Source organism: Hoplias malabaricus, chromosome 9, assembly GCF_029633855.1.
Source record: "Hoplias malabaricus isolate fHopMal1 chromosome 9, fHopMal1.hap1, whole genome shotgun sequence".
NCBI lineage: Eukaryota > Metazoa > Chordata > Actinopteri > Characiformes > Erythrinidae > Hoplias > Hoplias malabaricus.
Window position 1 is genome coordinate 30,757,517 of NC_089808.1, and position 11,501 is coordinate 30,769,017.

The 11,501-nt window shown below is 36.9% G+C and overlaps 1 protein-coding gene across 2 annotated transcripts; it reads right to left on the bottom strand.

Annotated features, from left to right (window-relative positions):
• snapc2 (small nuclear RNA activating complex, polypeptide 2) lies at nucleotides 1–6,034 on the bottom strand. 2 transcript variants are annotated; one of them, XM_066681724.1, is made up of 5 exons: nucleotides 5,877–6,034; nucleotides 4,679–4,921; nucleotides 4,271–4,444; nucleotides 1,312–1,930; nucleotides 1–784 (listed from the first exon to the last, which is right to left on the bottom strand). In XM_066681724.1, exons 2-5 carry the CDS (start codon nucleotides 4,880–4,882, stop codon nucleotides 366–368), a joined length of 1,416 nt encoding a protein of 471 aa, XP_066537821.1. In that variant the 5' UTR covers nucleotides 4,883–4,921; nucleotides 5,877–6,034; the 3' UTR covers nucleotides 1–365. The 2 variants fall into 2 exon arrangements, with proteins under 2 accessions (XP_066537821.1, XP_066537820.1); XM_066681723.1 differs by having other exon boundaries at nucleotides 4,679–4,887; nucleotides 5,877–6,027.
• Between the last annotated feature and the right edge of the window lie 5,467 nt (nucleotides 6,035–11,501).

The following is an 11,501-nucleotide window of genomic DNA, read 5'->3' on the forward strand; positions in this document are numbered from 1 at the left end:
AAGTAAAAAAATATGTACTTCAAACAAAGCCTAAAACCTATGATAAATGTTTGGCAGAACAAACATGACAAGTGAGCAGAAACAAAGTATGATACCAAGCTACTCTCTAATAACACAGTTCACTCCTCATAGAACCTGAAACTGTTTTCCTGTTTGCCAGTGACACCCAACAGAATCACATCAATACTTTATTCGACGTACTTATGTTGAAGATTTTTGTTTCATTTTAGACCAGAGAATTAGAGGGGAAAAACTATTTTCTTTACATAAGGATAAATTGTTGACTGTTCTTAACTGTAATGCTAGGACATATAAAAATCACCTGCCCGATTCATTTGGAAAGCTAAAGCTAATTTCATATTATCTTAGGACTGCTTCTGTTTAAGGAGGGCTACTGGCACCATGAAGGGATTCAGCACACACAGGCCAGTTTCTACCCAACTGCTATTTTTTTCCTCTGGGTTTATTTCAGATGACTGGCTAGAGGTCACACTATCAGGCACTGGTAACTCAGTACTCATCTCTTGTCTTGATGGTACATTTGAAACACCCTCATTCTGAATAGTCTTTTCAGCTGCAGTCTGTACATTATGGTTTTGTAAAGATGCACCAAGGTCTTCAGCAGCTGCAGGTCTCTGGTCACTGCTAATAATAGGCACCGTCTTCACTGGTGCTGCTGTCAGGTGTGTATATACCTGAAGCAGATGGTGCTGCAGTTCCTTACAGTCCAATAGAGGGAGCTCCTCAGGTAACGACACCAACAGATCCAAGACCACTGCACTCTCTGAAGTTAAAAAAATAAAAAAGTAACACATTTCAGTATTTAACAGTAATATACACATATTATAAAATATAATAATATTATAAAATATTTTAAAAAAGCTTAATAAGATGTTGTGCTTAAAGTAGATGAGACAAGATTGTTACCTGCTCATTTGTTTATTGAGAAATATTTACCAATGTGATAACTCCTAAATAAAGTCAGGATGTTGTGCAAAGTGTAAATAAAACTGGATGCAAAAATGTGCAAAATTTTAAACCCTGAATGTAATTGAAAATAATACAAACACTACATATCAAATTATAATTGAGAATGTTTTTTCTTGGGGAATACAAGTCCATTTTTAATTCAATGTCAGAATATGCTGCAGCAATTAATTTTAAGACAATCTATTTTATATATAATCAAACCACTTATTACATGAAAAACAACTTAAAGCAGGGTTTAGCCAAGAAGACAGTTGAGTAGTTTCTTTTAAATAATAACTAAATAATAATCTTATCCCCAAAACACAAACTAAAAATACATACCCATTGCTGTTAGAGCCAGACAGTTTTTTTGTTTGTTCATGTTGTTCAGGAAGAGGTATATCTTCTCAAAGTCTACTACACACTCCTTCTCCATTGATCTTTGCTGCTCAGAGTGTCCACTTGGGTTCTGTTTTTCCTGCTGATTAGAGTTTGATATGACTGCAGCAGTAGACACACTTCTTGTAGTAGGCAGTAAGGGTGATGGTTTTGAGACTGTAGGATTCTGGATGCTTGTAGTCTGAGAGATGTTTGATTTGGGGGTGCTAGGGATGGATGGTTTAGCAGATGACTGACCTGCCAAACTACCTTGCTTCAAACAAACAGAATTATTCTTGTTTCTGGAAATGGAAGAGGGTGGAATCGGGGAAGAAGTTACCATTCTGTTTTTGACAGAGATGGTTGGAGTGCCATCCATCCCTGGAGACATTATGGTTGGTTTACAAGTTCCACCAGGTAGGACTGTCCCGGGAGCAGGACTAGAAGTCGGTCCAGATTTAGGGTGTGATGTCAGCATGGGTACAGTGTTTAAGTTGCTGGCTACAGGGCTTAGAGTACTGATGGAACGAGGAGGATCAGAATATAGTCGGCTCTGAGGTTCTGTGCCAGCAATCACAAGCATCTGATGATGATAGATATGTAAATGAAATTCAATGAAAAATTATTGAGATACACATACACAATATTGCAGTGTAAATACATGCTTTCTAGCTATCCTCAGACATGTCAGATAAGATATTACAAAAATATCAACTATTATAAGGTGTACAGATATAATTAAAACATTCTCTGGCCCTTCTGTCTTTTTATGGTAACTGTTGTTTGGAATTATGAAAGACAATTGTAATTTTAATCAACATATATATATAAATTTATATTTTATCTAAAAGTAATCGAGTTTTAAAATTTAAATTTTTTAATTATACTAATATACACACACACACACAAATGCTGGTTTATTTCAGTAATTTCAAGTATTTATTTCATTTAATTGGATGATTGTAACTGACAACTAATAATAAGCCCAAATTCAGTATCTCAGACATTTAGAATATTACTTGAGACAAAAAAAAAAAAAAAAAAAAGGATTTTTAGAAATGCTGGCCAATACTGAAGTATGAACATGAAAAGTATGAGCATGTGCAGCACTCAATACTTAGTTGAGGCTCCTTTTGCCTGAATTACTGCAGCAAAGCAGTGTGGCATGCAGTTGATCAGTCTGTGGCACTGCTCAGGTGTTATGAGAGCCCAGGTTGCTCTGATAGTAGCCTTCAGCTCTTCTGCATTTTTGGGTGTGGTGTATCGCATCTTCACAATATTCTATATTCTTTGGGGGTAAGGTCAGGCGAGTTTTCTGACCAATAAAGAACAGGGAGACCATGGTCCCTAAACCAGGTACTGGTAGCTTTGGCACCGTGTGCATGTGCCAAGTCTTGTTGGAAACTGAAATCTGCATCTCCATAAAGTTGGTCAGCAGCAGGAAGCATGTAGTGCTCTAAAACTTCCTGGTAGTTGACCTTGGACCTCAAAAACACAGTTGACCAACACCAGCAGATGACATGGCACCTCAAACCATCACTGACTGTGGAAACTTTACACTGGACCTCAAGCAACATGGATTCTGTGTCTCTCCTTTCTTCCTCCAGACTCTGGGACCTTGATTTCCAATGCAACATTTACTTCCATCAGAGAACATAACTTTGGACCACTCAGCAGCAGTCCAGTCCTTTTTGTCTTTAGCCAAGGGGGGGGGCGGTTTTGACACTGTTTCTTGTTCAAGAGTTGCTTGAGACAAGGAATGCGACAGTTGAAACCCATGTCTTGCATACTTCTGTGCGTGGTGGTTCTTGAAGCACTGACTCCAGCTGCAGTCCAGTCTTTGTGAATCTCCCCCACACTTTTATATGAGTTTTGTTTCACAATCCTCTCCAGGGTGTGGTTATCCCTATTGCTTGTACCACAACTTTCTACCACATCTTTTCCTCCCCTTCACCTCGCTATTAATTTGCTTAGACACAGCTCTGTGAACAGCCAGCCTCTTTAGCAATGACCTTTTGTGTCTTGCCCTGCTTGTGTAAGGTGTCAATGGTCGTCTTTCGGACAACTGTCAAGTCAGCAGTCTTCCCCATGATTGTGTAGCCTACAGAACTAGACTGAGAGACCATTTAAAGGCCTTTGCAGGTGTTTTCAGTTAATTATTTGTCTTCAATATTGAACCTTTTCTCAATATTAAAATTTTCTGAGATTTTGAATTTGGGGATTTCATTAGTTGTCATTATAATCATCAAATTAAAAGAAATAAACACTTGAAATATATCAGTCTGTGTACACCTCTGTGTGTGTGTGTGTGTGTGTATGTATATATATATATATATATATATATATATATATATATATATATATATATATATATATATATATATATATATATATATACGAGCTTACAAACTTTCTGAGATATGAGCCGTCACTTGGTCGAGTTATGAGATCTGAGTTAGTGGCGAGTGCATTTACGCCACCCTCCACTAGATAGCCCAGCAAGTGTTCAGTTCACTTGAATATCTTGCTGTGCAAACATCTCGTCTTATTGTGTGGTGTCTTATAGTGTTAAGGTTTTTGTAGCATTGTAGCATTAAGTGTGTAGCAAGTAATTTAAGTGATAAAGCGTCTAATCTTCAAGGTAAATACACTTAACAGAACCAGTTTATTTCTTTACATTCTCTTTTATTATGCATTATTATTTTTTTATAAATAATTTTTTTATTTATAAAGTACATTTTTCTTATTTAAACAAAACATATCACACATGGGTTTTTGAGGGGTTAGAATGGATTAATTAAATTAATTTTAATGGGGAAAGTTTATTTAATATATGAACAAATTGAGTTACGAACTTGGTCACAGAATGAATTAAACTTGTGTATATATACAAATTTTCCCCAAATGGGAGAACATAACATACCTGAGAAAAAGCAGAAGATATTGTTTCCTCATGGATGCCAGCCATTTTCTGTGCAAGTGCAGCCCATTTCTCAATTGGTGTTTTGGTCCTTTGTTCCTCTTTTTTCTGTTGATGGACACCTTGGTACACTTGACGCACCACACGAGTCTTTAAATACTTTATAAGGTTCTGAATCTAAAAACAAAACAAAAAAAAAAAAAACAAACAAAAACTATTTGTAATTGTGTTTTCTTAGATAACACTTTATGTAATAATTTTACTTATACCTTAAGACACTAGGGAGTCCAGTAATTTCAGGCAAATCTTAATTTTTAATTTATAAAAAGATGTCTTTTACACTGACCACAATTTTACAATTATGCACACACACTGCTGGTGGATGGATGTTCATTTAGCACAAACTCATACCTCTTGCAGGGTACGTCGAGGCAATTTTTTTCGAAGTGCTAAGAGATCCAGCTCTGTCCATACTTTCTGCTGCTGTTTAAGACCACTTAGAAGAAGCTGTATTTCATACTTGTGCCATCCACGAAGGGAACGCCGTTTTTGCTCAGGAACTTTTAAGGGCAAAAAACGTGATGGTAAGTTTTGACGACGAGATGGAGGCTTCATATTGCCTGGAAAACAGATGTGCCCTGATCACATTATGATCTAGGAAAACAGGACAATGTTAAATGAACTATAAAGGGAGTAGTAGTTTTAAGGCACAATTTTATAGTAATAAACAACAACAGTTACTTAAATAAAATTAATATAAATTTAAAATCAAATATGCAATCAATCGATCAATAAAAGTACACATTTTAAAGTAAATGATTTCGGATAACCGGTAGGGTGACAAATTCATCCTGAACATGGCATTTTATATTAATCCCCTGAATGAACATATACAAACACAAATTATATATATATATATATATATATATATATATATATATATATATATATATATATATATATGAGTTAAATATGTACAGGATTTTGTAATTTAATTTATTGTGTCCTTAATATATAAAAAATATATATGTGCATGTGTCAGGAAAGTTTAAATATTAATATAATATCTCTAAAGGTATTTATTATAAATAAAGTCATCATATAATGGAATTACGTTCAGCATATATTAATCAGCATAATTTTTATTATATTTTAGATTAACTTAAATTTTGTTGGAAAAAAAGCGAGAAATTAAGTGGGTCATCTGTCTGTTCCGTATGTTTTCATTAACAACATGTTGAAAATAACAATTTAAAGGAGTAAATCGCATCTAGCCGTGGCCCCTTTGCTGAAGTTATTGAAATTCCGTTCCAACTTAAAATGGAGCAGCAGTTACCGCGCCTCCTGTTCCGTTACAGGTGGAAAATGAAATCACAATGACAAGACGGTGAATAAGCCACTCTTAGCTGATATGAATGTTCTCGAGTTAAAATATGAAGATTGAACCACGTTTTAGGGAAAGGTAGTCTAGACACGTCGCAGCGGAGAGAAAAAACCAGACCTTAGACACGCTCAGTAAATCTCTATCAAAACCCAGTCTCTCAGCACGGTGGGGTATACTCTGAAAACATATGAGAACACCATAGATCTTCCTTAGGTCAGCTATTACCTGGTGAAGATGGGGAAAAAAACTTGAAATCAGTTTAAATGAGAACATCACGAACTCTTCTTCTGGTAGAACTGCTGTTACTGTTTTGCAACGGAAACCTGGAAAGGCCAAAACTCCTTGGGCCAAAGCGCGTTTAGAAGAGTTGCTTGTACATCTCGTTGCCACTAGGGGGTAGAAATAACTGTAGAGAAATTTTTAAGTCTTTTTCAAACTCTCAGCGAAGGCAGAGCACAGTTTTAATACACTTTAATACACATTGATAAATTAATTGAGGTTTTGGGTCAAATTTGCACAGAAGCTAAATTTTCCATTTAAATCAAAACATTAGTTTTTTTTGTTTGCAAAATGGAACAAAGTCCAAATTAAGTCTATTTTTTTCCAGTCAAACATCACTGGTTGGATTGAAATGAAATGTAGCCACATCACAAGGAATTTGCTGTAAAATCTGTACTGTTGTGGTCCTCTTTGAAAGGCACACAGAGGTGCAAGTGAGTACCCGTTTGAGTATCAAAATCAGAAATGGTACACATCTTACCATCTCGTTTTTCTTGGAGACCCAAGCAATAGTGGAATGCAATATTGCTGTAGGGGAGACACAGCAGGTAGTGTCACTGTCACACAGCTCCATGGTCCTGGGGTTGTGGGTTCAAGCCCAGTTTGGTGTGGTCTCTGAGTTCTCCCCGTGTCAGCAGGGATTTCCTCCAGGTGCTCCTATTTCCTCCCACAGTCCAAAAAAGCATGTAGGTAGGTGGTCTGGCTACTCAAGTGTCCATAGGTGTGAGTGAATATGCGAGTGTGTGTCGCTCTGTGAAAGACTGGCACCCCCTCCAGTGATTCACCCAGTGATTGATGTGTAGGCTCTAGGCCCTCCGTGAACCTTCACTGTATAAAGACAATGAATACATTTAGGCATTAAATGTATTAATACCTACATTTAAATCATGAGAAGGGCCACAGGATCCCACTTGTTGTCCATGGTTGTGGTCCAAGGGTTTAGAAGCCCTGAACTAGGGCCACAAGGACACCAATCAGGCTATTCCTGAGCATTACTTTTGGAATATAGGCCCTTTACCTGAGGCTAAGTAAAATTAAATTTTTTTCATTTGTGAATGAAAATTTTGTTCCCTGCAGCTGTATCTTGTTCACTACCCTGTCCAGTCTATATTTTGTAGCTTGTCTTCAGTTTTTGATTCAGAAATAGCCTTTGGGGGCGCTGCAGTCTCCTCCAAAAAGAGTTTAACTGATACATACACAATCTAGGACATCCGTTAGACCCATAATACACATATAGGTCAGGTTATATTACTAGTTAAAGAGAAAGCAACTAAATCATTTAATAGTCTATACTAAATTCTATGTAATGGCTAATAGTAATAAAAATGCGCATGTTATGTAGCAATGCATTTTCAGGTTTACAGACATCAAATATTGTATTGTACTATTTAAAATAATGGTTAGATATAGGATCCTGAGCAAACTGAACCTTGGGGATACTTAAATTTAAGTTTATCTCTCAAGAGAGATAATCCATTTTTTTGTATTTAAGATGGGATAAGATAAGATACTTCTTTGATCCTGACAAAATTTTACATTCAGTAATAAGAATTAATACAGTGGGTATGTAGAAATGGATTACAGTACGTATGTGGGGATTACGAAAGTACGGACGACCATAAGAAATAAAGTGAAAATAGTAGATTTTGCACTAGAAGCACAATAAGTGATAAAACAAACCAGCACAAGTGAGATATAGCAATATACATGAGTATGTAAATCATATAAGAGCAGCATAAGTATTTGTAATGGTAATTTTTATATGTCTCTGTTGAAAGACCCTGTTTGCTTGTTTTGTCTGTATATTAATTTCTAATTGTCAACAGAACTCACAAACTAAGTGTATGTTAGGTCAGTTCAAGGTCAGTGCTTGATCAGAAAAAAATATTTTGTCCTTCATCTTATATATCAAACTGGCATGTCTCTAAGGAACTAAGCTTGCAGGAACATTGAGTGATTATCTTATTGTTATGACTTATAAAATACCTATATAAACTCTCTGTGAAGACATCTTCTTTGTCCACATTCACATAGTGCTCTGTGCTATTGTATGTTGACCACCTTAAGGTTAATAAACTACTTTCTGATTGCAAATGCCCTGTTAGATTTCAATTCTTAATACTTGTACTTATTTTCTCCGCCACAATTTGGCATTGTCGGCAGGATGTCTTGAAGAGCGGGACCATTTCCATTGAAAAGGGACTGATCACACCCTGAACCCCATCTCACCTGTTTGAGGAACGGGACATGGACAGACCTCCCATCCCTGACGTGCTGAAATCGGGAAAGAACCTGGTGGTAGAGTTTTTCTTTTTTTTTCAGAATTCCCTGGTAAGTATCTTGCATGTCAGAAGTAGTTTATATGTGTGACAGCTGTAGAATACCGTCTTTGTGAAGGTATTCAATTCTTGGTCATTCCAAGAATCTCAGAAATGGGTCAAGGTAATTCAAAAGGAGGGAAAGGGATCCCTGTCCCAGCCCCAATAGTGCATTGCAATGAACCTCCTTTTAGTGAATTAATAGAATGCATGAAACAAAGGGAACCAGATAGCTGCATTCAATTAGATGAGTGGGTAAAATACTATCACTTTCCCCCGAAGGGACACTAAATATAAATTAATTAGTCAACTTTAAACAACAATTACAAGTTAAACAATACAGGTATGATAAAGCTGAAAAACATTGTAATAGTAACAATAAATAAATGAATAAATAAATAAACCTGAGAATTTAATTTCCAGTGGACGCCAAATTGGCATGCTTATGGGAGATGGAGACAGGCAGCACAAAAAGAGGCAGACAAAACAAGGCCCAGGCGTGTATCCCACACCCAAAAATAAAGAAGAAAAAAAAAGAAAAGAAAAGGAAACAGTTATCTGTGGTCAGTTTTTTGAATTTGCAAAAAGAATCCCTGGATGACTGACCTCCTCCTCCTTCTCCACCTTCTCCTCCCAAGCCAATAATGATGCAGATGAAACAGCAGAAGAGGGAGAAGAGAATGCTGGCCATGAAGTCGTTAGCAACCCTCCTCTAACCTCAGCCACTGAAAACTCAACCCAATAGTAAAGGTAGAAGGGATGAAGATGAAAGGAATCCTCCTCCACCAGAAAAAGGATGAAGAGTTTGAACGTTTTCAGCAACATGCTAAAGTCCTGGAGGAGCAAATCAGAGATTTGAAGAAAAGAAGAAAGAAGCAGAAAAAAAGCAGTGGAAAGAGCTCCTCCCACTGCACTGCCTCAGGAAAGCCCAGAGGGACCAAGCACCTCACTTCAAATGCCGAGTATCCAGGTGATGGGACCTAATGTGACAGATTATGTTTTCAGACCATGGACAATGGAAGATGCGGAGGGAGGACTGAAGTTTGTAGTCAAGCTGAGGCTTTTTGTGAATGACAAAGGCATGTGCACACAAGATGAAACGGGAATGGACTAATGTACAAGGGAATCTTCATTTTCCCCAAGACATACAGTATGGGGGGCACCCTGGATCATCCTATCAAGTCAACAAATAGGCTTGCCTTTTGATCACCTACCAATTGATTTTATTGAATTACCACCATGTCTGAAAAAAGAAATATGTGCTTGTGATCACTGACATGTTTTCAAAATGGGTAGAAGCTTACCCCACTACTCACCAAGATGCAATAACAGTAGCAAAAATACTGTTGAAGGAAATTTTCCCTAGGTTTGTTGTTCCTAGGAAAATCTCATGTGACAATGGGCCATCATTTGTTAGCAAAATTTTGATACACATCAGAGAAGTAATTGGCATGCCACTACATAAACACGGTGCCTATCACCCTATGAGTGCAGGGGGGGTAGAAAGAGCAAATGGCACAATAAAACAAAAACTGATCAAAGTGTGTCAAGAAATGGGGCTAAATTGGGGTCGTCCAGGATGAAACTCTCCCCTTTCGAGATAATGTTTGGCCATACGATAAACTCAGAAAATATTGACTGCCATGTAAGATATTACAGCATGGATCCAAATGTGACTGACTTACCTCGCTGCAATCAACAATATTAATATCCTAATAAATGTTCCAAACCAGTGTGTCTTCCTAGAGATAGGGTGACCATTTGGCATATTTAGCATATGAACAGGCACAGCAGGAAGGACCACAACAGCTCTCACTGTGGGACCAGAAAACCTAATCAATATCAAAGTAAGTTTATTACTGAGTAATAAACAACCATCACAGATAAAGGGAATTAATCTAAACATGAAGGTGACAGAACTCTATTACTATATACTGAGTTGGAACTTGAGTGGTATTTGCACATGGGTTGTATTCAGACACAACTGACATCACATCCTTCAGTAGGAGCTTAGAGGAAAGCGCTATTGTCAATCTAAGCTGTGTTTTTCTACTACTCAATGTTCAGTCCAGCTCCACTGAATTCACGGTATGTCATTGTATCTTGCTACTGGTTTTCCATTTTTCATCAATTTTAGCGAGACGTCCCATTTTTCCTACAGCCATGAGGAGAGATTTGGAAAAAGTTAATCCAACACATTCACGCAAAATATGACACTTACTGGAGTAATGTTATTTGTTTTTTTCTAATGTTGGGCATTACTTGTTGTTTGTTTGTTTTTTAGCAAAAAAACAATATTGTAAATGTATAGATTTTTTTTTACTGGCTTGTACCTAGGTGTTAACAGAAACATATGAATAAATATACTGATTTGAAAGTAGGATTTTATTGATTTTAAGCTTCAGACAATTCTGCTTTCATCAGAACACTCAGCTGTTGTTTCTTTAATCTTGATACATAGACATAACATGGAATGCTCTAGCTGTATTTGATTTAAATGTGCATATCCATTTCAATAGCATATGCTACATTAAGAAGAAAAAGAGAAAGAAGAAGTATATGAAAATATACAGCTGTGGATGAATGATGTACTTTTGGTTCTTAATTCTTAATATATGTTGTTCTTGTGGATAAGTGCACATATGAATCAAGCAAATTTAATCTATTAATGTTTTACAGTATTCAGGTTTCAAGGAACATTTCCCAGAGCTCTGGACCCCTTCATGAAACCTGACAGGATGAAGCAGTTACAGAAAATGAATGAAAACTAATTTCACTTTTCTCATTGTGAAAAGGTCAAAATGCTTGCATTTGAATATTGCTTTGCTGGATTAATAGTGGTGCTAAAAATATTGGACACACTTTAATTACTTGTTAGCCACATTAGCCTCATAGCTAAAGAAGCAAATGCCACTGAACATGTCCTTGCTGACGTATGAGGTACGGGGGGGTGGGGGGGGGTGAGTGTCAATTTTAATTTCTCTGTGGACCATGCCATTATGGTTGTACTGGTTTTCAAACCTTCTTATAGTTAAATGTCTTTCTTCTGTTACGAAGGTAATATGATTACATGATTTGTAAATGGTTTGTTAAAGTAACATAAAACCTATTGATGCGATGAAAGTGAACCTTATTTGGTCATGTTTCTTTTATCAGGAGGAAGGATAGGCCAATCAGAAGCGTGCTCAGCCGCAACATCCTCAGGAGGGAGAACGGGAGAGAGAGAGAGAGAGAGAGAGAGAGCGAGTGTGTG